We start from the raw sequence: 27,713 nt of genomic DNA on the forward strand, positions 1-27,713 counted from the left end.
CATTGTACGAATCAGTGCTCCAGTAATGAGAAAACACAGCACCATTAAGTCTGTCAGAGGTCAAATTCTACATGCCACTAGCATTTGTTCATAGACTTTAAACATGGTCAATTGGAACAGCTTGTCTCAGAGTGTAAAAGGAAAGTTGCTCCATTAATTACATACCATCTTAATATTCCCTAGCATTGGGAGCTACACCAGCTTCGCCCATCCTGCCATCTACAGCTGGTAGTGATCACCTCTCCACATTGCAAGGATTGCATTATTGCAGACAACTAATTTTATGTAGTGGACACACCAATCAAATACAAACCAAGCCCACAGCACAGCACCCATTTCTATAAATTGGACGACAATCAATGAGAAATAAGACAGATGAAGTGATCTGCACTGTGGTGGATAATTTGAACAAACCCACCTCACTGCTGCTGATGGTAGCTTTCCACTGCCCAAGGTTCTCACACCACCAGTCCGTCCGGGCAATGTGCTGCTGGAGGTCATCATGTTCTTTCTCCATTGTGGAGATCTCATCCTTCAGCTTTGTAACAATCTAAATGAGAGAGATGGATAAATATTAGCAGTATTAATTTGCAGAGTTACAATACCTAACTGGGTAGGATCTAAAAACTAGATTCTAAATTATTTTAGAACTAACAAACTGTGATTATGACTGCTCTTTAATGTCTGTTTCTTTGGATGGCAATAAAAGGTGAAGCTACTAGTCTTCAAGCAGAGAGTGATCATTTCACATCAACTTCAAACAATCGATTTACAATATTCTCAATGGAGTTTTATAGATTCAGAACTTCAGCTCATTAAAACATGGAAGAAAAAGGCAGCAAGGTTTATTTCATCTCCAGCTCAGCTGATGAGCAAGTTGATCCATTATCTTCCTCACCACAGTCAGCTCCTGAGGAAGACGATTTACAACATCTCAGAAACATAATCTATGGCACCATTTGGCCCATTGGGTCTCTGCTGCCTGAAAAAGAGCTATCCAGCCTCGTCCTGTTTTCCAGCTCTTGGTCCATTGTCCTGTAGATGGCACTTCAACTATACATCAATGGGAACAGTTTCTCTCTGTCGACTCCATCCAGGCCCTTCATGATTTTGAGCCCTGCTTTCAAATCTCCCTTAAACCTTCCCTTCCCTAGAAAGAACAGCCCCAGTTTCTCCAATCTAAGCACATAACTGACGTCCCTCATCCCTGGAACCACTCTCGAAGTTTTTCAAAGTGCACTGTCTCTAATCCTTCACATCTTTCCTAAAGTACAGTGCCCAAAATTCAAAACAATACTTCAGGTGAGTCAAATCAGCGTTTTTAAAAAACAGTTCATCACAACTTCCTTGTTTTTGAACTCTATGTTAAACTTCTAACAACCAGTTGGTGAAGGAGATGACCAGAAGGCAATCTTTACTCAGCTTTAGATTTATTTGCAAAGTGAAACATTATAAATGTTTAGCTCCCAACTCTACAGCCCCCAGCATGGTCAATAAGCGTCCCTTTATAGAATTTTTTTATGACCACTTGAGGGGCAAAACAGGGTTGTAAATAAAATGTTGCATCCAGAAGGCAGCACCTCCAACAGTGCAGCACTCTCTCAGTACTGCTCTGGGAGGGTCAGCCTAGGTTTAGCCATCAAGCTTCAAGAGGTGGGACTTGAACTCATGATCGTCTATCATCGAACCACAGGAAGTGGGTAGCGTCTCTTTATACTCTTTTGTTAAATCAAATTAACTAATGATTAACCCCCTTTTAAAGAGGTTTTTCCACAAGCTGCCATGGTAGGATTTGAACCCAGGTTCCCACAGCTTTAGTTTGGCCTCTGGTCCAATGACATCACCGCTACACCACCATCTCCTCCTGTACTTTGGGCATTGGGTAGAGGAAAGTATGCACAACTTCCATTTTACTGTCTCTTTTTATATGCACAAGTAATTATCCTAGGTGTGAGCTCCACCTGTACACACTTAACCTTAATTTATACAATTAGCATGCTATGCCTCTATTTATAAAGCCAAGGATTCCATCTGTCTTTTTAACCACTTTCTCAAGCTGCCTTGCGACCAATGATCTGCATACATGTCTCTACGTTACTGCAGCCTTGTTAACCTTTACTTTCGATTGCAAAATGTATCACTTCACACTTCTCTGCATTAAATTTCATCTCTTGTCAACACCCACAAAGTCTATTACCATCCCCTCACAGTTCATAATACTTCCAAGTTTTGTGTCATCTACAAATTTTGAAATTATACCCTGCACACCCAAGTCTACGTCATTAATCTAAAGCAAAAAAAGCAGTGGTCCTAGTACCGGCTCCAGGGGAACTCCAATGCAAAAAACCTTTCACCACTACTCTGAAGAGTCATACAGACTCAAATCTCTGTTTCTCTCTCCACAGATGCTGCCAGGCCTGAATTTTTCCAGCATTTCCTGTTTTTCTTTCGTCACTACTCTGTTTCCTCACTTAGCAAATTTCATATCCATGCTGCCACTGTCCCCTTTATCCCATGGGCTTCAACTTTGCTGTCAAGTCTATTAAGTGGCACTTAATCAAACTCCGATAGAGCATTTGAGGGTGTGAATTCAAGATGGAGATTGGCAGCTTTTTTTTTAAATTAGATAAGAGTATCATGGAGGACAGATCGACAGTGAGTAAATGGAGCTGTAGTACAGTTCAGCCATAATTTAACTGAATGGCCAAATAGGTGTGAGGAACTGAATGATCACTCCTTTTCTTATATTCATATGAAGTCCATTCTGAATCATTTTTAATTTATGCTCCATGTGCATTTAAGCAACCAAAAGGACACATCTGACAAGAAATTGTGGTGACAGTTGGTACATTATGGTTGTTACATATTGGAACTCAAAGATCCCACAAAAAGATGTGCATCCTAAAACACTTGTACAAATCACCTGAAAGATTCACAACAATAAAATTCCCACCACAGCAGAAACCACCCAGGAATATTTCAAACCCGAGTGAACACCTGGACTCTGAATCATACCTTCCTGTCAGGTTTTGGTGAATTCTGGATGGAGCCCAGAGCTTGTCTCTTGTATTCTAGTTTCTCATTTAACTGTCGTAGTTTGTTTACAGCGTAGCTGGCCTGTTCATTGATGCCATTGCTCCCTTCATCCAAGACTTCTTCACCACTCTCACAAACCTGGTTCTGGAAGAAAGGGTTGTGTGTTTAGAGGAAAGTTAAATACCATAAGCACAGCAAGCCATTATTTATCATCACTTTGTGGAGTCAAAGTTGAACAACTGTCATCTGGTTGCTTAATAAACATCAGCTTTTGACTCATGAAGACGATTTTTAACCTCAACTGTGATACTTGCCACCAAACATCAGCCTGCAGCTGGATGTTTTGTATGACATCTAGACACTATGATCAGAAGACTGAAGGCGTGGTTGAAACAAGTGGAGCTGTCTGGTATTGGGGCCTTGTGGCACTACATGTACAGACACCTCAGTATGCAATGCTACATTGTCTGCTAAGCAATTCATTAAGAATGCAGCTGTGTGGATTTGTATTGAACAAAGGCTAGGCAGGTTCTCAAAGAGAAGGAAGAAGCTCCTGATTGAAAGTCTGTTTCAGAAGGTGACCTGGGATCAAATTATTCATCTGTCTTCTCGACTGAGGACAGTGGGAAGACATTAACATGGTTCCAAAAAAGGAAAACAGGAATCATTATTACTTTTTTTTCCCCCAACTATTCTCTTGAAGGAATTCACTTCTTCCACACCAGCCCCCATGGTTACCCTCCCTAGAAAGACAGAAGTTATCACAAGAAAAGGAAATTCCTTGGTCAAATCAGTCCATGTTGGCGTTTACTCTCCAACTCAGCAAATAGACTAATGACATTTACTCACCCAGTTCCCATATCTCTTCATTCTCTTGCCTTCAGTACCTCATTAACTCATCCCAGTATCCTTTATTCATCAGCTTTGGCAGCAAATATCAGCAGCTTTTTGAACAATGCGAGGGCAAAGGGCAAGCCAACTAACCATGATCAGGTCCTGATTCGAGATCGGTACATAAGCACAAACTCAGTGCAGGTCAATGAACAAATCCATCTGAATTTCCACTCCATGCTTTGAGGTGCTAAGGTCATTTCAACTGACCCCTCAGCAGACGTCAGCTAACTTAGCACATATTAGGGAGCGAACCAAGATTGTTTTTGTTGTTTGGTTCAACTATTTACTGAAGCCAAGAGTGAACCCTAGAAATGGTCAGACTCTCTTTCCTCCTTATTCTCTGTGCTAGCGTACAAGTTCACAATCTCCCAAACACTACATCACAAACTCATATTGAGCTCAACCTTCTGCTTACTTGTCCAAAAGTTCAACTGACATTAATGTATATTCAACCAGCTCAAAACACAACAGTATCCAGAGAGCTATTAACAGTTTCCCAGATGGCCAGTTTGCCAGAAGTGACAGCTGAGTGATGTAGAGTCAGGAGGGAGTGGCCCTGGGAATCCTCAACATTGACTCTGGTGTCAACCTACCACTCTCACTCAGCAGATGAATCAGTACTCCTCCATGTTGGACACCTCTTGGAAGAGGTGTCATGGCTGATGCACCTGCGACAGTTCATTGGTAAAGGTAGGGTTAAGAAGGTATTCCCCTCATGGTTCCCTCACTACCTGCCACAGGCCCAGCCTAGCAGATGTGTCCTTTAGTACTCAGCCGGCTGAGAGAGTAATGATGCTACCAAGTCACTCTTAGTGACGAACATTGACATGCCTCACCCAGACTACAGTTTGGGCTCTTACTGCCTTCAGTGTCTCTTCCAAGAGGTGAGAGAGGGTGGTAGGTTATAAGCAGAACAGAGTTTCAGTGTCCTCTGACACCAGCGTCAATGTTGAGGACTCCCAGGGCTACTCCCTCCTGACTCTACATCACTGAGCTGTCACCTCTGGCAAATTGGCCATCTGGGAAACTGGAAGGTTTCCCAAATGCTCCATGAATGATTCCGTTAATCAGTAACATCAGTCGGGGACAGAGGGACGGGGGACGGTCTCTTCTTCTGTGAAGATCCCAAAGAATCCTGTACCCTTCCAGGGGAACTAGTACATCCCTAGGGAAACAGTTGTCATGAAGCTATTAATGTATACGTTATTGGAAAATATTTTTCTTTTTCTTTTAAAATAGAGGTTTAGTCTGTTGGTGTGTCTTTATTGGATTAAAGCAGGCTAGTCTGGGTGCTTTGATGTGGACTAGTTTTGAATGTAAGAGGTAGAGTGTATTTGCATTTTGTTGAATAGAGCATTCAAGAAGGGGAGTGAATGCTGGCACCAAGCTGGCAGGGACCAAGCAACGTTTATATTACTAATAAAATTGGTACTATGAAACCGGTTTTATTGTTAGAAGAGATGGAGTTCAAAGGGGCTGGTGATACAATGAGAATTTATATTCGATGAGCTGTGTTGGGTATAAGAGACAGCAGTGTTGTGTGTGCAGGGCAGAGGCAATATGAGATCAAAGTAGCTGTAAGCCTACAACTGTCTCCCGAGGAACCAAAGTGAAAGGAACCTCATTTTGAATTTGTATGGTGAAAATGTTTTGCCTGGTGTCTGCTGAAAGTCTATGGGTTGCTGTTGCCTTAACAGAGATTAGTTTGGGAATTTGTTAAAAGTATTTTTTTTAAATTACTTCATGGGATGTGAGTTACGTTTGCTGGGCCAGCATTTATTGACCATCCCTAGTTGCCCTTAAGAAGGTGGTGGTGAGCTGCCATCTTGAACCATTGCAGTCCATGTGGTGTAGGTACACCCACAGTGCTGTTAGGAAGGGAGTTCTAGGATTCTGACTCAGTGAGGGTGAAGGAACAGTGATATATTTCCAAGTCAGGGTGGTGAGTGATTTGCAAGGGAACTCCCAGGTGAGGAACAAAGGGACCTTGGCGTGTGTGTCCATAGATCTCTGAAGGTGGAGGGGCACATTAGTGGGATGATGAAAAAGGCAAATGGGACACTTGCCTTTATCAATCGAAGCATTTTTACAAAAGTAGGGAGGTCATGTTGGAGTTGTACAGAAACTTGGTGAGGCCACAGCTGCAGTACTGTGTGCAGTTCTGGTCGCCACATTATAAGGATGTGATTTCACTGGAGGGGGTGCAGAGGAGATTCATTAGGATGTTGCCTGGGATGAAACATTTAAGTTATGAAGAGAGATTGGATAGACTTGGAAACAAAAACAGAATTACCTGGAAAAACTCAGCAGGTCTGGCAGCATCGGCGGAGAAGAAAAGAGTTGATGTTTCGAGTCCTCATGACCCTTCGACAGAACTTGAGTTCAAGTCCAAGAAAGAGTTGAAATATAAGCTGGTTTAAGGTGTGTGTGTGGGGGGCGGAGAAATAGAGAGACAGAGAGGTGGAGGGGGGGTGGTGTGGTTGTAGGGACAAACAAGCAGTGATAGAAGCAGATCATCAAAAGATGTCAACGACAATAGTACAATAGAACACATAGGTGTTAAAGTTAAAGTTGGTGATATTATCTAAACGAATGTGCTAATTAAGAATGGATGGTAGGGCACTCAAGGTATAGCTCTAGTGGGGTTTTTTTTTATTATACAATGGAAATAGGTGGGAAAAGGAAAATCTTTATAATTTATTGGAAAAAAAAGGGAAGGGGGAAACAGAAAGGGGGTGGGGATGGGGGAGGGAGCTCACGACCTAAAGTTGTTGAATTCAATATTCAGTCCGGAAGGCTGTAAAGTCCCTAGTCGGAAGATGAGGTGTTGTTCCTCCAGTTTGCATTGGGCTTCACTGGAACAATGCAGCAAGCCAAGGACAGACATGTGGGCAAGAGAGCAGGGTGGAGTGTTAAAATGGCAAGCGACAGGGAGGTTTGGGTCATTCTTGCGGACAGACCGCAGGTGTTCTGCAAAGCGGTCGCCCAGTTTACGTTTGGTCTCTCCAATGTAGAGGAGACCACATTGGGAGCAACGAATGCAGTAGACTAAGTTGGGGGAAATGCAAGTGAAATGCTGCTTCACTTGAAAGGAGTGTTTGGGTCCTTGGACGGTGAGGAGAGAGGAAGTGAAGGGGCAGGTGTTGCATCTTTTGCGTGGGCATGGGGTGGTGCCATAGGAGGGGGTTGAGGAGTAGGGGGTGATGGAGGAGTAGACCAGGGTGTCCTGGAGGGAGCGATCCCTACGGAATGTCGATAAGGGGGGTGAAGGGAAGATGTGTTTGGTGGTTGCATCATGCTGGAGTTGGCGGAAATGGCGGAGGATGATCCTTTGAATGCGGATGCTGGTGGGGTGATAATTGAGGACAAGGGGGACCCTATCATGTTTCTGGGAGGGAGGAGAAGGCGTGAGGGCGGATGCGCGGGAGATGGGCCGGACACGGTTGAGGGCCCTGTCAACGACTGTGGGTGGAAAACTTCGGTTAAGGAAGAAGGAGGACATGTCAGAGGAACTGTTTTTGAATGTAGCATCATCGGAACAGATGCGACGGAGGCGAAAGAACTGAGAGAATGGGATGGAGTCCTTACAGGAAGCGGGGTGTGAGGAGCTGTAGTCGAGATAGCTGTGGGAGTCGGTGGGTTTGTAATGGATATTGGTGGACAGTCTATCACCAGAGATTGAGACAGAGAGGTCAAGGAAGGGAAGGGAAGTGTCAGAGATGGACCATGTGAAAATGACGGAGGGGTGGAGATTGGAAGCAAAATTAATAAATTTTTCCAAGTCCCGACGAGAGCATGAAGCGGCACCGAAGTAATCATCGATGTACCGGAGAAAGAGTTGTGGAAGGGGGCCAGAGTAGGACTGGAACAAGGAATGTTCCACATACCCCATAAAGAGACAGGCATAGCTGGGGCCCATGCGGGTACCCATAGCCACACCTTTTATCTGGAGGAAGTGAGAGGAGTTGAAGGAGAAATTGTTCAGCATGAGAACAAGTTCAGCCAGACGGAGGAGAGTAGTGGTGGATGGGGATTGTTCGGGCCTCTGTTCGAGGAAGAAGCTAAGGGCCCTCAGACCATTCTGGTGGAGGATGGAGGTGTAGAGGGATTGGACGTCCATGGTGAAGGGGAAGCGGTTGGGGCCAGGGAACTGGAAATTGTTGATGTGACATAAGGTGTCAGAGGAATCACGGATGTAGGTGGGAAGGGACTGGACAAGGGGAGGGAGAAGGGAGTCAAGATAACGAGAAATGAGTTCTGTGGGGCAGGAGCAAGCTGAGACGATCGGTCTACCGGGGCAGTTCTGTTTGTGGATTTTGGGTAGGAGATAGAAGCGGGCCGTCCGAGGTTGGGCGACTATCAGGTTGGAAGCTGTGGGAGGGAGATCCCCAGAGGAGATGAGGTCAGTGACAGTCCTGGAAACAATGGCTTGATGTTCAGTGGTGGGGTCATGGTCCAGGGAGAGGTAGGAGGAAGTGTCTGCGAGTTGACGCTCAGCCTCCACGAGGTAGAGGTCAGTGCGCCAGACAACAACAGCACCACCCTTGTCAGCGGGTTTGATGACAATGTCAGGGTTGGACCTGAGAGAATGGAGTGCAGTAAGTTCAGAGAGAGACAGGTTAGAATGGGTGAGAGGAGCAGAGAAATTGAGACGACTAATGTGCGGCGACAGTTCTCAATGAAAAGATCGAGAGAAGGTAAGAATCCAGAGGGAGGGGTCCAGGTGGAGGGAGAATATTGGAGATGGGTAAAAGGATCCGTTGAACTGGGAGAGGACTCCTGCCCAAAGAAGTGAGCCCGGAGATGAAGACGGTGGAAGAAGAGTTCAGTATCATGCCGAGCCCGAAATTCATTGAGGTGAGGGCGTAAGGGTATGAAACTAAGTCCTTTGCTGAGCACTGAACGTTCAGCATCGGAGAGGGGAAGGTCAGGGGGTATAGTGAATACACGGCTGGGGTTGGGATTGGAAGAAAGGGTGGGGACGGAGGGACAGGCAGGGGTGGAGGGTCCTAGATGGGTGTTGGTGTCGATGAGTTGTTGGAGCTTGCGTTCCTTAGCACTTGAGAGAAAGAGAAAAAGTTTCTTGTTGAGGCGTCGGATGAGCCGAAGGATAAAATGAAACTGGGGGCACGTGCAGCTTTGAAAAAGGGTACGGCGGTGCTGCTGGAGGGAGAGGTCGAGTGTGTTCATATGGCGGCGCATGGCACTGAGTGTGGATTTCAGAATGTGACGGGAACAGCAGTCCGAGAAACGTTTTATGTCCCGGAGATACCCCAAACAATCCCCATCCACCACTACTCTCCTCCGTCTGGCTGAACTTGTTCTCATGCTGAACAATTTCTCCTTCAACTCCTCTCACTTCCTCCAGATAAAAGGTGTGGCTATGGGTACCCGCATGGGCCCCAGCTATGCCTGTCTCTTTATGGGGTATGTGGAACATTCCTTGTTCCAGTCCTACTCCAGCCCCCTTCCACAACTCTTTCTCCGGTACATCGATGATTACTTCGGTGCCGCTTCATGCTCTCGTCGGGACTTGGAAAAATTTATTAATTTTGCTTCCAATCTCCACCCTTCCGTCATTTTCACGTGGTCCATCTCTGACACTTCCCTTCCCTTCCTTGACCTCTCTGTCTCAATTTCTGGTGATAGACTGTCCACCAATATCCATTACAAACCCACCGACTCCCACAGCTATCTCGACTACAGCTCCTCACACCCTGCTTCCTGTAAGGACTCCATCCCATTCTCTCAGTTCCTTCGCCTCCGTCGCATCTGTTCCGATGATGCTACATTCAAAAACAGTTCCTCTGACATGTCCTCCTTCTTCCTTAACTGAGGTTTTCCACCCACGGTCGTTGACAGGGCCCTCAACCGTGTCCGGCCCATCTCCCGCGCATCCGCCCTCACGCCTTCTCCTCCCTCCCAGAAACATGATAGGGTCCCCCTTGTCCTCAATTATCACCCCACCAGCCTCCGCATTCAAAAGATCATCCTCCGCCATTTCCGCCAACTCCAGCATGATGCCACCACCAAACACATCTTCCCTTCACCACCCTTATCGACATTCCGTAGGGATCGCTCCCTCCGGGACACCCTGGTCCACTCCTCCATCACCCCCTACTCCTCAACCCCCTCCTATGGCACCACCCCATGCCCACGCAAAAGATGCAACACCTGCCCCTTCACTTCCTCTCTCCTCACCGTCCAAGGACCCAAACACTCCTTTCAAGTGAAGCAGCATTTCACTTGCATTTCCCCCAACTTAGTCTACTGCATTCGTTGCTCCCAATGTGGTCTCCTCTACATTGGAGAGACCAAACGTAAACTGGGCGACCGCTTTGCAGAACACCTGCGGTCTGTCCGCAAGAATGACCCAAACCTCCCTGTCGCTTGCCATTTTAACACTCCACCCTGCTCTCTTGCCCACATGTCTGTCCTTGGCTTGCTGCATTGTTCCAGTGAAGCCCAATGCAAACTGGAGGAACAACACCTCATCTTCCGACTAGGGACTTTACAGCCTTCCGGACTGAATATTGAATTCAACAACTTTAGGTCGTGAGCTCCCTCCCCCATCCCCACCCCCTTTCTGTTTCCCCCTTCCCTTTTTTTTCCAATAAATTATAAAGATTTTCCTTTTCCCACCTATTTCCATTATATAATTAAAAAAAAACCCACTAGAGCTATACCTTGAGTGCCCTACCATCCATTCTTAATTAGCACATTCGTTTAGATAATATCACCAACTTTAACTTTAACACCTATGTGTTCTATTGTACTATTGTCGTTGACATCTTTTGATGATCTGCTTCTATCACTGCTTGTTTGTCCCTACAACCACACCGCCCCCCCCCCACCTCTCTGTCTCTCTATCTCTCCGCCCCCCACACACACACCTTAAACCAGCTTATATTTCAACTCTTTCTTGGACTTGAACTCAAGTTCTGTCGAAGGGTCATGAGGACTCGAAACGTCAACTCTTTTCTTCTCTGCCAATGCTGCCAGACCTGCTGAGTTTTTCCAGATAATTCTGTTTTTGTTTTGGATTTCCAGCATCCGCAGTTTTTTTGTTTTTATCTCTTGGATAGACTTGGGTTGTTTTCGTTGGAGCAGAGAAGACTGAGGGGTGACCTGATCGAGGTGTACAAGATTATGAGGGGCATGGACAGGGTGGATAGGGAGCAGCTGTTCCCCTTAGTTGAAGGGTCAGTCACGAGGGGACACAATTTCAAGGTGAGGAGCAGGAGGTTTGGGGGGATGTGAGGAAAAACCTTTTTACCCAGAGGGTGGTGACAGTCTGGAATGTGCTGCCTGGGAGGGTGGTGGAGGCGGGTTGCCTCACATCCTTTAAAAAGTACCTGGATGAGCACTTGGCACATCATAACATTCAAGGCTATGGGCCAAGTGCTGGTAGATGGGATTAGTTAGGTAGGTCAGGTGTTTTTCACATGTCAGTGCAGACTCGATGGGCTGAAGGGCCTCTTCTTTTGCACTGAGAGATTCTGTGATAGTATTAAATACTTCTCTGGAGTTCATCTGCAGACAAGGTCAGTGTGACAAATTGAGGGCAGGTGATTTGAAATCAGTGAGAGCAAGGAAATAAACTGGACTCTCAATTCAAAATTTGGAAAGAAACTAAAGAATTTGAATGTTGCTCATGCCACATGACTGAATTAAAGGATATAGGCAGGCTTCTAATTCGTGTGGCAATATTTTAACTCCTGGTTTCTGTTGATTTTAATCTCAAGGAAAAACAAAAATACCAGATCATGTGAAACCCTAGCAATATCATGAAAGCACCTCTAGATCACACCTATCACCATAACCTGATAATCACAATCTCTAGGTTTGAGGGTACTCAATGTCTAACATCAGCAGCTCTTGGTGTAGTCAACTTTCAATGAGTGAGGAAATCAGCCTTTTCATAAAGAACAATACCTAGCTATATGTAAAAAACAAACCTTTTACATCTCTACTGTATATCTCCTCATCCACTTTTTAACCAGTTGTGCTTTGGAGGTGGTCGCCTGAGGACTGATGGATAAAACTGAATTGAAAAATTCCATTGTTCCAGTTCCACACTGTTTAAAAAAAGTAAGGAAGGCTGTGGCACATGTGAATAGTCTGAAAACCCTTCAAGTAAAACAGCCTACACAAAAATGCACAAACTGCATATTGACCAAGTCTTCATGAGCATATGCCACCAAGCCATTATCTGCCAACTTTGACATTCATCATATATATAGCCCCAACTAACTTCAATGTTCCATGACCTACATTAACTATGGCCAACTGTGACACTACATACTTTATGTTAACCAAGAGCGACCACTATACCTGGTCACATACATCAACCACATCCAACCTCCACATTCCAACAAGTATACTAACTGCAGTCAGTCGCTCCCCTTTTAAACATACAAATGCCACAGTCAATTTCTACAGTTCGACATCTACATTAATTACAACCAATTTTTTCACTGCATCATCTACGTTAAACCAACCTCTATACTTCAATTATACATTAACCCCAGCCAACTTCCACACCTTGTCACCTACATTGACCACCACAAACTGTCAACATAGCACTAGCTACATAAACCACTGCCACTCCGATTTCCAAACATCTCAAAACACATTTTCTGAAACTCTTCCTGAACTTGCACAGGTTTGAGAGTCATTAATTGTCATCTATTAATTTCCTGTTTCCATTGGCAAACGAAAGTCAGTGGGCACACTGAAAGGCCTCAATTTGAATGGCACTTTTTTTAAAAAAAATCTCTACGACAAATGCAGACCCCCTTGAAACTCAGAATATCAAACTCATGATAGCCACTGCCCTGAAGGCCACATTCGACAATGTTACATTATTGAAGATGCCAATACATCTGTTTTAGAAGCTCTAGAGTTTTATCCCTCACCTAATCTGAAGCTTCCAGCTGTATTGTTCCCTTCGATATATGAGCAAGAAAGTAAAACAGCAGGCAGGTGAATCATATTAGGGGATTTTATGAAAGCATGTCTTACCACATCATCGCGGCTGTCAGGGCTGGATTGTAAAGTGCTCTTTTCTTCTTCCTTCCTAACAAGTCTTTCATATAAGTCACTTACAAGAAATGATGGGTAATACCGCTCTTTAAGAGTCTCATAAACATCGCTCTGTATTTTGTTGAAGACGTCAGTTCCTTTGTTACCCACAAGGCTTTGTTGGATTTCTTTATAAAGTGCCTTCTCCACTGGAATTTCCCGGCTTTCCACAAAATAATTCTGGTAGATTTCACCAACCAGTTGAGGTATTTCAGTCTGAATGGATGAAAGCCGAACTTATGGTTATAAAATGCACATTAGATATGTATTGCTCGTTACCCAATGTCATCCTCTGTCGAAGATTGGGACTTTTGCTGTGGTGTGGTTCTATGCAAAGATGCAACCTGCCATCTGAGTCTCTGACATATTATTCTGAATATCTAACTTTATGATTCATGTGTTTTAGGATTAAAAATTTAAATCAGCAAGGTAAAAGCTAGAAGTGCAAAATAAATGAAAACTCTTGGTTTGAGAAGCTGATAAACAAACCTAAAGTAACTGCAATTCAATTTAATAAGATAAGAGGTGGAAGTGGAGAAGTCTTAAACAATGGGTTTTGTGACGGAGACATTGTTCTGGCTTTGTGATGGAGACATCGAGTCTACAGCTGTCTCAATAAAGGGTTTAAATTATTCATATGATTTCATTAGAAGAAAGGGATGGTTTTGGACTGGAGATAGTTTAAACCTCCTTCAGGGCCATTCCAAGTGTGCCACATTGCCATGGGGATAGATTGCAGGGAGGTTTTTTTTTGGTTTTGGGTATTATCTGTGTGATTTCCCACATCAAGTTTCGGTCCAGCACAGCTTTGAGACAAGCAGGGGAAAAATCTGCCAGAAGCTGTATACCAGTAGCAGAGGGCTATTAGAAACCAAAGGTGTTTTCTGATTTGAAATCACTGAACACAAAAGCAGTGAAGCCCATGCTTGAGTTGGGCAGTCCACATTCATAAGGTGCTGAAGAAGAGTTAGAGGGTCTGCCTAGCCAGATGTTAGTGGAAGGACCCCAAGAATTCTCATACCTTGGAGAATAGTGGGAACACTGCGGAGAATCAAAGTGAATTTTGAGAGCTGTGTCACACCTTGCTTTGATCCCAGGAGAAGTGAAGGAACCCCCAAGATCCTGTATAGGGGAACACTCTTGGATGAAATAAAAGTTATACAGGGATTTTTGTTGAGATTTTCAGGTACAAAGTATGAGTATTTATGAAATATAGTCTTAACATAGTGGTACTTGCTTTGTCTAAATCTTCTACAGTAAAAGTTTTTGTTTAAAATGTGAAATCTTGTGGATAATTCTTTCAGTTAATAACTGGGAGTTTGAATTTCTTGTTAAAAGTTACTGGTCTCTACCAAGATCATAATAATATGGGAATGGCGAATGGTTCCAGGAATGAGACGCTTCAGTTACATAGTCAGATTGGCAAAGCTGGGACTGTTCTCCATAGAAAAGTTCGAGAGGAGATTTGACAGAGAAGTTCAAAATCATGAGAGGTCTGGACAGAGTAGATCGGGAGAAATTGTTCTCATCAGCAGAAGGGTTGTGAACCAGTGGACACCGATTTAAAGTTTTAAGAGCCTGAAGATGTGGTAGAGGTAGATTCAACTGTGGCTCTTAAAAAGAAATTGGATAATTATCTGAAGAGAGAAGTATTGCAGGACTATAGAGAAAAGGCAGGGGAGTAGGACTAGCTGAGTTGCAGGGAGCTGGCATCAACATGACATGCCTAAATGACCTCCATCTGTGATGTAATTAATCATGGCTTCTCCATTCGATGTTCAATGGCAAAGGCCATTTCCCAAGCACAGACTATCATTTCCTCTCCTTAGCCCAGGAAACTAAACTCAACAATAACAAGAAGTTGCATTTATATATGCGCTTAACGGAAAAAACATTCAAAGGAAATCAGAGGCAAATCGGACAAAGGTGGACACAGAACAAAAGAAGGACCAAAAAAGGTGTTACTAATGTCAGGTTTTAAGAAGCGTCATAAAGAAGGAGATACAAAGCGAAAGGTTTAGGGAGGGAATTCATGAGCTTAGGGCCGAGCTAGCTGAAAGCACGATCACCAATAATGTATTAGCAATACCAAGACAAATGCACTGAAAGTGCTTCGAGTCTAGCTTGCAGTCAGACAACAGACATCACACTTTGTTATCAATGCAAACTTATTAAAAAAGGCAAGACACTGACCTATAGTCTGAAATTTATGAACAAGTTACTGGCCTCTAATCACCACAAGAAGCGACAATTATTTAGGGAGCTCTGGATTCCCACAAGGGGTATTTTGAACATTACCCTTGAAAAGAAACATGTCAGATAACTGGCTAAACTTCACAATCATGAACTACCTTTGAACAATACTGGAACAACATAATAAAAATTAGAAATCAATTTAGTTTGTAAATAAAAACATAGAGCTGCATCTTCTGGTTAATGAGCAGGGCAGGGGTGGCACCTGCTCTCTGGCGTGTAAAATGACACCGCGTCATTTACTTTTTTAGGTCAGTGGGCACTTAAGACCATTAATAAAGTAATTGAATCAATGGACCTGCCCGTCCAACCTTAAGGTTGGTGGACAGGCCGGGAACCCAGGCAGGCTTCCGAAGAAACATAAAACTTCATCCACAGGCGGGATGAGGTTTCGTGAGGGTATTAAAATTTGTATTAAATGTCTGAATAAAATAAATTGACATGTCCCAGCCCATGTGACAGTGTCACATGAGGGGACATGTCAGCAATTTTTTTTCTAATCTTTATCCAATTTTTCAAACCTGAGCCGATCTCCCTGAGGCAGCACTTAGCCTCAGGGAGATCTGTGCGTTCTTTCCCGTGCAAGCGCGAAAGAGCACAACCCCCCCCCACCACACAGGGAGCGCATAGCACTTGTTGGCGGACATCACACATCACGTTGGGCCCATGGCCCACCCATGTAAAATGGCGGCGCCCCCCTGACTGGGGATGAAGATCGGGAACCTGCCTGCTCCCGCACAACCCCCCAGAAGGGGTGGGGGGGGCGGGGGGGTTGTGGAAGATCCTGCCCTTAAGGTTTATTATGTGGCAGTCACTTAGGACTCAGATGATGAATTGCATTCATTTTGAGCTGGCACTTAAAAATAAAATACAAAACCAAAATATTGTGGATGTTGGAAAGTCTGAAATAAAAACAAAAAATGATGACAATACTCAGGTCAGGCAGAACCTGTGTAGAGAGAAACAGTTCAAGTTGATGACCTTTCATCAGAAAAGGGTGAGTGGGACAAGGACAAAAGGAAGCTCTGTGATAGAGTGGAAGACAATCTCTCCTATCCTTCCACCCTATCACAGTCTTTGCTCAAAAACTATTAACATCTCTAATTTTTCCCAGTTTTGACAAAAGGTCATTGACGTGAAATGTTAACTCGGTTTCTCTCTCCACAGATGCTGCCTGACCCCGAGTATTTCAGCATTTTTCCGTCTCTATTTCAAATTTCCAATATCTGCTGTATTCTGCCTTTTGATTACTACAAGGATGATATTGGAAAGATGAATTCCTCAGTCAAGTGTTGTTAAAAATGTGAAATATGTTAAAAAAGCGTACATCATTATTATTGGCCAAGATGCCCGTGACAGATTAGTTGTCCGTCACATCAACACCCTCTGAAGTGTGCGAATGAGACAAGTTTCGCAAATGTGATTTTGAATTTCTTGGAACTCAAATTAAATGCACTGTGTGAAGTCAAAAATCTTGTTACCTTGTTTGCATTTTTCAAGTATTCAACAGACTCCCAGAAGCTGACAAGAGCCCTCTTATCCATTCTTTCCATGTACACACGGAAATGCTCCCTGTAGGATGGATTTGTCAAGATTTCTTCAAACTGAAGAATCTGAAAAACAAGAATGTAATGTGCTGCATTAACCAGAACTTCATTACAGCACCTACTGCCTTTCACTTCCAGAGGGACTGATATTTTGTAGTTTAAAGGCTCTGAGCATTTTTTAAAAACAGCAAAACAGAAACATCCTGTGTTGCTGTTCAATTTAATTTTAAGCTTCATCCTTTCACATGGCAAAATCTATCTGAGCTTGCAGATGGTCTATATTTTCTATTTGTATAAAGAAAGAACTGGCAATTATATAGCACCCTTCGCAATCTTGAAACATCCAAAGATGCTTTACAGCTAATGAAGTACTTTTAAGGTCTAGTAACTTGCAATTTATGGTTTTAATTAAGTCTTGCCATCTCTACATTTCTCCACAATTCAGATAGGCAGTGGTACAGGAAAAATAAAAATCAAAACATTCCCATCACCTTACTAAAGAGCCCCTCCAACATCACGTTTCCAAACAGGAAATAGAATCAAAGAATTATAGAACGGTTACGGCACAAAAGGTAATTCAGCCCATCAAGTTTGTGCCAGCTCACTGCAAGATCAACTCACTAGCCCCACTCCCCTGGCTTCTCCCAGCAGCCCAAAGTTTTTCCCTTTTCAGATAAATATCCAATTCTCTTTTGAAAGCTACAATTGAGCTTGCCTCCATCACACTTTCAGGCGCTGCATTCCAGATCCTAACCACTCGCTGTTGCCATTGGTTCTTTAGTCATTCACCTTAAGTTGGTGTCCTCTGGATCTGGACCCTTCCACCAATGGAAACAGTTTCTCCCCATCTATTCTGTCCAGATGCCCTGTGATTTTGAACACCTCTATCAATCTCCTCTCCACCTTCTCTACTCTGCAGGAACAATACCCAGCTTTGCCAATCTAGCCATGTCACTGAAGTTCCTCCTCCCTGGAACCATTTTCTTAAATCTTTACTGCAACCACTTGGGTTAACCTCACAGTAGATGCAGCTGTTTCTCTTTCAAAACACCGGGGTGCTTTTACAGACCCAGGCTGGAACAGGGGTGAGGCATGAAGTTTCAGTTCACTTTCAATTCCTGATTAAACTATCAAAATCAAGGTAATTTCCCAGGAGTTAAGCAAAAGTGCCATCCTTCTGCCAACCAGAAAAGCATCAGAAACAGTTGCACATGCACTCGTGGCAGCAGCCTGCACCAAGTGCGCATGCACCAACTGTTCCTGACGCCTTTCTGGTCGATGGACAACAGTTATAGCTTAAACTCACTAGGCTGTAGTTGTTGCTCTTATCCTTACATCCTTTGTTGAACAGGGTGTAACATTTGCAATTCTTCAGTCCTCTGTCATCATCATTGTATCTAAGGAAAACTGGAAGATAATGGGCAGTCCGTCTGACTTATCAACTTTATGTACAGTCAATCTTTCTAAAATATCCATTTTTTTTTTAAATCAATTTTTTTTTAGCCTCTCCAGTGTCACAACTACCTCCTCTTTCACTTTGACTTTGGCAGCAGCATCTTCCTTGGTAAAGACAGATGCAAAGTACTCATTTATTACCACAGCCATGCCCCCTGCCTCAATGCGTATATTCTCTTTTGGGTCCCTATTCGTCCCCACTCCTCCTTTTGCCATGCTTTCACTATTTATATGTCTATAGAAGACTTTTGGATTCCTTTGTGTTAGCTGCCAATCTCTTCTCGTACTCTCTCTCTCTCTCTTTCTTCTCTTCTTTCTTTTTTCACTTCTCTGAATTTTCTATATTCAGCCTGGTCCTCATTTGTATTATCAACCTGACATCTGTCTTGTGCACCCTTTTTCTGCTTTATTTTACTCTTTCTTCATCCAGGGAGCTCTGGCTTGGTTCGACCTACCTTTTCCCCTCACAGGATGTGCCTCAACTGTATCTTAAAGGCTTTGTTCCGTTAAGATTTTTACCTGCCAATCTTCGATTCCAATTTACCTGGGCCAAATCCATTTTTACTCCATCAAAACAAGTCCTCCCCCAATTTATTATTATTATTTCTGGAATTATCCTTAACCTTTCCATAGCTAACCTAAACCTTATGTCTCCAAAATATTCCCTTACTGATATTTGATCCATTAGGCCCACCTCATTCCCCAGAACCAGATCCAGCAATGTCTCCTTCCTCACTGGGCTGGAAACACACTGAACTGGAAAATTCTTCTGAACACACTTCAGAAACTCTTCGCCTTCTCTGCCCTTTACACTATTACACTGTTACCAGTCTACATTAGGATGATTAAAAACTCCCATGGCAATTACTCTGTGGGCGGAATTTTCTCGTGGGCATGTGGGGGCAGGCCCCGCACGTCCGTGCATAAAATGACGCATGGTGACGTCGGGCGAGCGTCCCGACATCACCGCGTGCCACTGCGATATTTCGTTCGGTGGGCACGCGTTGCTCTCTGATGCCTGCCTGCCTTTAATTAACCGGCCATTTAAGGCCTTTGAGGCGCCGATCGACGGCCATTTTTCAGTGCCGTGCAATCCTCAGGTCAGCACACGGGCACAACAGGCCGGCAGGTAGGACAACATTTGTATAAACCTCATCCATGGGTGTGATAAGAGGGCTCAGTGGGGTTGCGAGTGTGCTCTGTCAAATAATGATGTTTCAAAGTTAGTGACACTCGTCTGTGTGATCTGCCATACTTCAAAACATATGCCAGCTGCTTGGTCTGGACTCAACCTTCAGGTCAGCACTCTGCAGTGAGGATTCTTTTTTGGGCCTGCATGTTTCACGAAGCCTTCCCTCAGCTGGGAATGGGAGCTGAACTCTCCGCTGAAGGCACCTCCTCTGAGGAGGAAGGAAGGGCTAGAGGAGGGAGGACGTGGCTAGGAGTGCACAGTCAGCCACCAGGGGAGCCACGTGTGGGAGGTCCGGCGCAGGCACAAAGGGTGCAGGGCCAAGAGATAGTCTAAGGTGGAAGGGCCGCAGAAGATGCCACTATCCTGCTGCCAGGGTGTACAGGCAGCGAAGCAGCTACCTTAATATGTCTGAGGCGCAGTGCCCAAGGAGGCTCCATCTCTCAAGAGAGACTGTGAACTACATCTGTCAGATGTTTGGACCTGAGATCTCCCCTAACAGTGTGGGTGGACACCCCATGCCAGTGGCTCTAAAGGTTACAGCTGCCCTCAACTTCTATGCCTCTGGCTCCTTCCAGGGCTCAGTGGGTGATCCTTGCGATGTTTCCCAATCAGCTGCACACATTTGTATCAAGCAGGTTACAGATGCTCTGTTCAGACGTGCATTGACCTTCATCCTCTACCTTTGGGACCAGGTAAACCAGACACAGTGAGCCAGAGGCTTCGCAGCCATTTCTGTGTTCCCCTGCATCCAGGGTGCAATAGGCTGCATGTGGCCCATCAAGGCGCCAGCAGGTGAGCCTGGTGCCTTCGTCAACAGGAAGGGCTTCCACTCCATGAACGTGCAGATAGTGTGTGATCACAGGATGCTGATTCTACAAGTCTGTGCAAGATACCCAGGCAGCTCCCACGATGCCTATAACCTCCAACGTTCCCAGGTGCCGGGGCTCTACAATGCTCCAGTCCAGCTGGGTGAATGGCTGCTGGGTGACGAGGGCTATCCCTCAGAAGGTGGCTCATGACGCCTTTCCACCATCCAAGAACAGAAGCTGAGCAGCACTACAATAGGAGCCAAGGCTCCACAAAGGCTGTGGTGGAGAGAACCAGCGGTCTTCTCAAGATGCGCTTCCGATACCTGGACTGCTCAGGTGACGCACGCCAGTACCCCTCAGATTGTGTGTCACTGATAGTGGTTGCATGCTGCGCTCTCCACAATCTGGTGTTGGAAAGGGGGGACGCTAAGGACGATGAAGACATAGATGCAGTGGCTGCGGTTGCACACGATGAATCTAGCAGTGAGTCCGAGGATAAGCACGCACAGGGAAATGCTGAGGGGGTAGACGCTCACCCGGGCATAGTCCAGAGAGGCAAGGACACCCGGGAGGCTTTAATCTAATGAACCTTCAGCTAGCACACTACATATGGCCTCCAGAGTAAGCCTGGGCTGTATGCTCCATATTTGAGGCCTAAGTGCAAAATCTGCCTGGTTAGGAACATTAACTAAGGTCCTTGTTAATAAAGCTGAATGTCTCACAAAGCACATGTTACATTATTGGAAATCATCCACCCGCAGAACAAAGAAGGCACCCTCAGCCACGGTGACATGTCTGAATTTATCTTTGCAACCTAAGAAACTTAGAGAAGCAAAATGAAAAAGATGATAAAAATCACACCAACTCAAAAACCTCATTGCGGGCCAACACAAATGCACCTGCGTTAAACCCGTGGTTTGCCTAAGGTGCTTTATGTTTACGTTTTCAGGTGCTACACCTTGGTGCTGACCCCCCACTGGGAGTGGCATCTGAGACAGCCTGCTGACTCTGCTGCCCTGTTGGCCTCGATGACCTTGGCAGTTGTCCCCTGGCCCGTGGAGCCTGTGATGGCCCCGCCTGGGAGGGAGTGGCCAGTTTCAGAACTGGCATCTCCCCAGTCGTCGCAGCCTCAATGGATGCGACGGTCACTGGCAGAGGGGTGAAGGAGCTGCCACACTCATCCGGAGCAGCCTGAGAGGAGCCCGCAGAGACGAGAGACAGCTGCTGCGCCAATGTGAGGTTGCTTTAGACCTCCCTGCTCACTGTGGAAACTTGATGCCCAGACCATCTCCCACACAGGCACTGACCAGTTGAGGTCAATGCCGATGTGAGGGCTTGCTGGTCCGAGCGCATCCCCATGGAGGACGCATAGCGCTCGGACATGAGGTTCATTGCTTCAGCGATAGTCTGGGTAGGCTCCTCCACCACGGACACCAAGCCAAGCATTGCCTCGTGTATCTCCCCCAGATGCTCCCGCACACCTGGCCATATTTCCTGCACCTGTTGTGTCGCGGATGATTCCAGAGGCACATCATCAGGCACCGACTGAGAATGTGCCTGGTCCCCTGCAGTCCTCCAACCGCTAGCGCCACCTCTGCCAGCTTCTCCAGCGATTGTGAAGTGCCCTCACCGCTATGCCCCAGGCCACTGCGCTAGTGCCTGCCTGGCAGAGATGGTGTGATGCTGCTGAGACTTCAGGGTCCTCGGGTGTGAGAAGGTGCCTCTGCTACTCCCCCTCCCGGCCCTGCACTGCTGATGCTGAAAGGAAGAACAAGGACATTGGATCATTAATGTGTATCCCTGTCCCCCGGATCATTATGCGCTCATCCTCCCATAAGCAATGGTCAAGGCATGTTGCAAACTCCAATCACTGAACACTCACCACAGCCATGGCTGCTGGCAGAACAATGGTGGCCTCAGTGCTGGGCAAACATGCCTGCCCGTGGCACCCCAGCCTCACCGACACCAGTGGACCTGGGCGCATGGCACCTCTCCAAATCTAGGGTCTCCTGCTCGAAACGGCTGAGAATTGCTAACTGTGCTGGCTTGCTGTCAGTCCTCATCCACTCGGTGGCATTATGTGCATTAGAGCATTGATTAGTGCTACTTGTACTTGGACTCTTCTCAGACAGCCCACCCCAACCAGAGTGGGATATTGCAGGGCTCCAGTGTCTTCTCACCGCGCTGCTGCTGAACACTCACACAAAGATGCTAGGCCTGTCCCCACTCTCCCCCTTGGCCAAATGCTGCCTACATCACATCAGGCACCACACGGTCTAACATTCCATAGTAAGAAGGCGCAAGCAAGTAGAGCGCAGAGGGCAGCAGATGGTTCATTGCCGCGCCACATTGAAGCTCCCCTCCCAGCCTGTCATCACCCTGACTTCGACAAGTCCTGGAGTTCCAGCACTGCGCCTCGGTGCAGATCCTCCAGGTTGCCCCTAAAACAGTAATGTGGGTCTCAGTGCACCACATGCTGCGGGGGCAGAACCCATCTCTTCACCACCCTCTCAGGCTGACCTCAGCACAGGCAATATCTGCTGGCCCAGCCAGCGAAGGACACATGCCATCAACGATTCAATGCAGTCCCTACACTCAGACTTGGGGGGGTGCACAAGGAGGGAAAGCCTACCTGCTGGGTTAAGTGACCAATGCCAACATAGTACTCACCCTTCCTGAGTGCAACAGGTCGTTGAAGCACTTGCGACAATGGATTCTGGTGCACCGCACCGTGTCACGGGAGCTCACCACCTCCACCACCTCCTCCCAGGTATGTTTGGTCCTCCCCTCCTGGGGTGGCAGGACCTCCCGCTGTGCTGCCACCTCCTTGAGGAAGGCAGCAAGGCAATCATTAGAAAAACGAGGGGCAGAGTGCCCCCCTGCCTGGCCGTCCTGCCTGGCCTGTTCAGCAGCAGTGCTCTGGGGAGCCCTTCCACAGGCCATGATTCGCAGCCTTAGAAAGGCTGCAGCAACTTTTCAAAACAGGCCGGTGGGTCACTATTGGACCCGGCGCTCATTACGGATCCGCCGCCGCTTGCCCACTCCCGATGTCCTCAGTAGCTGCAATTCACAATTGGCCCACCCACGTAAAATGGTGGCGCAGACCCGATTGCGGATCACGATCTGGCCCTTGCCCGCTCCACCCACCACCAGCCCCCCGCCCCCCCCCCCCACCCCCGCCAGCCAGAAAATTCAGCCCTATAGTTTTCTATATTCTCTTTCCTCAATACTACTAACTCTCTTTCTTTCTTTCCTCCACTGTCTTTCCTGATCAGCTGGTGCCCAGGAATATTTAGTACCCAGTCCTGCCCTCTTATAAGCCAGGTCTCCATTATCATCACAATATCATTTTTCCATGTGACTATCTACACCTGCAGCTCACCAACTGTATTTACCACAGTCCATTTGTCCAAAAAATACGAGTAAACCTAATTCTTACACTGCCCCAATTAATATCTTACTATTTCTTACTCTAGTGCTATCTGGCTCTCCCAATTCTTTATGCCCCTCTATTTGTTGCCTTCTGGTCCCTATTCCCCTGCCAATTTAGTTTAACCCCTTCCCAATAGCACTAGCCAGCTGCTCCACATTGGACTCACAAGAGCACAAGAAACAGAAGCAGGAGTCGGCCACACAGCCCATCGAGCCTCCTCCTCTATTCAATACAAGGATGGATGATCTTGGGTTTCGACTCTACTTTCCCACCCCTTTCTCATGTCCCTTGGTTTCCCGAGGCACGAAAAATCAGTCCATCTCAGCCTTAAATCTATTCAATGATGGAGCATCTACAGCCCTCGGAGGCAGAGAATTCCAAAGATTCACCACCCTTTGAGTGAAGAAATTTCTCCTCACCTGAGTCCTAAATACCTTTATTCATTAGGCTATTTACAAATTTAGCAGAAATAAACTGAAGAATTAAATAAAGATTCACCAGCTACTCACCAATGTGCTGATTCCCTTGTGCTGGCATCACATCATTGATAGGGAGTTAACTGAAATGTTTTTACTTAACTATTATCTATATTCCTCAGATTTTAATTGACTGAAAAATTCAGGACCCTTCAGTGCCACGATCCCAAGCTATTTAATTTTAATTTTCGCCCCTAAATTACATGATAAATTATCGAATTGGCTTTTGTTTCTATTTAACTGATCTAGTATCACTTTATAGCTGATTAATTTAAATTAAATGTTTACCAGTATACTTAACCATGTGACTCCTTGACATCTGACTTGGAGATATTTTTTTCCCTCCGGTTTGGTTCAGATGCACAACCCTATTACAGAGCTGTTCCGTTTCCAGACCATAATATCTGATTTTCATTTTAAACCATAGAGAGCCATACATATACTTCAGATTGTCCATGAACCGCATCCTATTCAGAATTAACTTAAAAAACGGTTATTCCATCACCATAATCAGTCCGACCTTCCAAAAAAGTAATTCATTAAACCCCATTCAGTGGGACTCTGTTCATTCATCCTCAATGGACAGGCTTGGTTTCATTATATTAAAATCTCAAAACAGCTAGAAAACAAGTTCATAACACAAGCACAAAATGCTGATTTTTTTCCCCCCACAAATTTTCAACATCCCAGACGCGTGGTGGAGCTGAATACTTTAGAATTCTAACCATTAAGTGTATTTTTATTGAATTAATAATTTTTATTGCTGAATAAAGATTTCTAAACTGGGATTCCACCTGCTATTTATTGAAATCCGCACTAGGCCCACTTTATTCAGAAGGTCACAAACCTACATTTTGGTCCAAGGCTCAGAAGAAAGAACATTTAAAAAAAGACACAATTTTTGTTTTCCTAGGAGGTACTATTGCTACTCAATTTCAGCTTGCTCCAAGATTCCTTTATAGTTGGGCTAACATTCAAACGTTAACCCTGACTTCTCCAATTGCTGCCTGAGCTGTTGAGTGTATGCCTCAATTACTGTTGCAAATCCAGCATCTGCAGTGGTTTGCTTTTTGTTCCACTTTAACCAGGAAGGATAGCATATACAAAAGAAAAATACTGTGCCTGTCTCTGGAAAAAAAAACAGAAAATGCCAACGTTCTGAGGTCAGGCAGCATCTGTTCGGAGAGAAACAAAGTTAACTTTCCATGTTGATCACCTTTCATCAGATGGATGAAAGAAACCGTATTTATTTGGCCAGTGCCTCTTAACAAGCACTGTAGTACAGTTCTTTCTTAATTTACATACAAATTGAAATCTAGAGTTTTTTTTATTTTGGAGCAAAACTGCATGTTTAATGTTCAAGGTCTAACATTGAAAATTAGGTGTTTATGTCTCTCCCTTCAGATTACAGCTGTTTAAAATGCTGTAAAACTCCCTCGCATGTCATGAATAGTCAATTATTTTCAAACACAATGGTATAAACAGTGTGATAATTAGTAAAGCATTTCCTAATTATATACACAACTTGAATCTGTTAAGAGCAGTTTTCTAGACTGCACTGCCACAATGAACCACTTAGTGCACCAAAAGAGGACTGGAAATCCTATGACTAAGCTGAAAAAAAATGCCACGGGTAAGTAGAACACAAAAATGCTTGTATTCATCATGTAAAGTGTTAAGAGGAAAAGATGTGAAAATCACTGAGGAGATGAATTAGCCAAGCACAGTGAGAAAGAAGTGATGTGGAGAGGCCATCAGTGTTGGGAGAGTACCAGCTGTAGAGTCATGAGAATGGAGAAGGGAACAATTATCAAGCCTAGCACAACAGGTTCTGATGATGAAAAATCATCAACCTTAAACATTAGCCCCACTTCTTGTTTCACAGATGCAGCCTGACCTGTTGAATATTTCTAGCATTTTCTGTTTCTCTACTAAAAAAGTAAATGTTACCACATCTTTAAGGGTAGAATTAAACTATGGATGCCAGTTTGAGACCAATGTATGTTAAGAATGACGCAGAGATGGCAAATCCAAGTTGAGCTCTGAACAGAGACCTGCACAAGCTCTACTTACTAGTTTACAGTGATGCTTAAATTTTCATGTTACTAAGGCACTTGTTGGACAACAGCAAGATCCCTTGATCAGATCAGGCTTAACATTTGCCGATAACTGCAAGTAGTTATCTGTCTGTATTAAGGTTGCCAACTCTCCAGCATTGTTCAGGATTTTAAAATTAATCTCCTGGGCACTTCAGGAAGCAGGGAAAAATAATCATGGGGCATTAAAAAAAAAACCTTTTTAAAAAATTTTTTTGAACACTCTTGTTTGTTAATGATAAAAATATTAAGAGAGAGTAAAAAGGCTGCTTGGCTGACTGCAAAGAATCATCCAAATAGGTAACAAACTGTGTGCTGGCATGGGAGTGTGGCAGCAAGGGTAGGAGGTGGAGGTCACTTGTTCAAACCTCCAGGAACTTGCGAAACAAAAGTTGGCAAACCTGGTCCACACTTTGTTGCCAAGTGAACATGAAGAATGATACAGCACAAAAAGGAAGCCTTTCAAATCTATGGCGCCTATACTGGCTGAGCTACCAAATTCGTCCTAACCCCCAGCTCAGTCCCCATAGTCCTGCAATGTTTTTCCCACTTACAAGTTCACCCAATTCCTTTTTCAAATTTAATATTGAATTGGTTACCACCCCCATCTGCCAGTCATTCCAGGTCACAGCAACTTGCAAAAAAATGCTCATGTCATCTCCAATTCTTTTGCCTATCACTTTAAATCTGTATCCTCTGGTTAATGACCATTCCGCCACCGTCTCCTTATTTACTGTACTAAAACCCACATCTCTATCAAACATCCTCTCAACGCTGACGGTTCTAAGGAGCACATCATTAGCTTCTCCAGTCCTCCTCACCACTGAAGTCCCTTATCCCAAGCATATTTCTGATAAATCGTTTCTTCATCCTCTTTGAGGCCTTCCTAAACTGTGGTGCCCAGAATTGAACACATTGCCTAACCAGTGTTTTATAAAGGTTCAGCATAACTTCCTTGCTTTGATGCTCTATTTCCGCATATCTTTCCTAAAGTGCAGCGCCCAGAACTGGACACAATATTCCAGCTGAGGCCAAGCTAATGCCTTATACAAGTTCAACATAACCTCCTTGCTCTTGTACTCTATGCCCCTATTAATAAAGCTTAGGATACTGTAGGTTATTATTAACGTCCCTCTTAACCTGTCCATGACTTATGCACATATACACCCAAGTCCCTACTATGAAGAAAATAAACTGAAGAAATAGTGAAAAACTAGAAATGTCAAGTTGAGTTATGCTCTAGGCTGAGGGAAACAAATGAATAGTTAATTATATCAATTGCTACAAAAACAAAACACAGGAATTATGAAACGTAATTGATGGTCTAGACTGCACTCAAAGTCTTTTTTTTTTCACAAATTAAAGAAGAATTTGTCAATACCTCCGAAAAGTAATTAAAATATTTCACAATTTTTATATAGAAGTTGGAACTCGTACT

At 44.8% G+C, this 27,713-nt stretch overlaps 1 protein-coding gene across 3 annotated transcripts in view; it reads right to left on the reverse strand.

The window, feature by feature from the left end:
- snx25 (sorting nexin 25) overlaps positions 1-27,713 on the reverse strand; it is a 251,246-nt gene that overhangs the window by 38,914 nt on the left and 184,619 nt on the right. For all 3 annotated transcript variants that reach the window (XM_041186048.1, XM_041186047.1, XM_041186049.1), the window contains 4 exons: positions 16,749-16,880; positions 12,955-13,230; positions 3,016-3,180; positions 419-550 (listed from right to left, as the gene is read on the reverse strand). In XM_041186048.1, the coding sequence (XP_041041982.1) occupies positions 419-550; positions 3,016-3,180; positions 12,955-13,230; positions 16,749-16,880 (705 nt within the window). The remainder of the gene's footprint in view (positions 1-418; positions 551-3,015; positions 3,181-12,954; positions 13,231-16,748; positions 16,881-27,713) is intronic.

The sequence above is a fragment of the Carcharodon carcharias genome, chromosome 4 (genome assembly GCF_017639515.1).
Source record: "Carcharodon carcharias isolate sCarCar2 chromosome 4, sCarCar2.pri, whole genome shotgun sequence".
NCBI classification, from domain to species: domain Eukaryota; kingdom Metazoa; phylum Chordata; class Chondrichthyes; order Lamniformes; family Lamnidae; genus Carcharodon; species Carcharodon carcharias.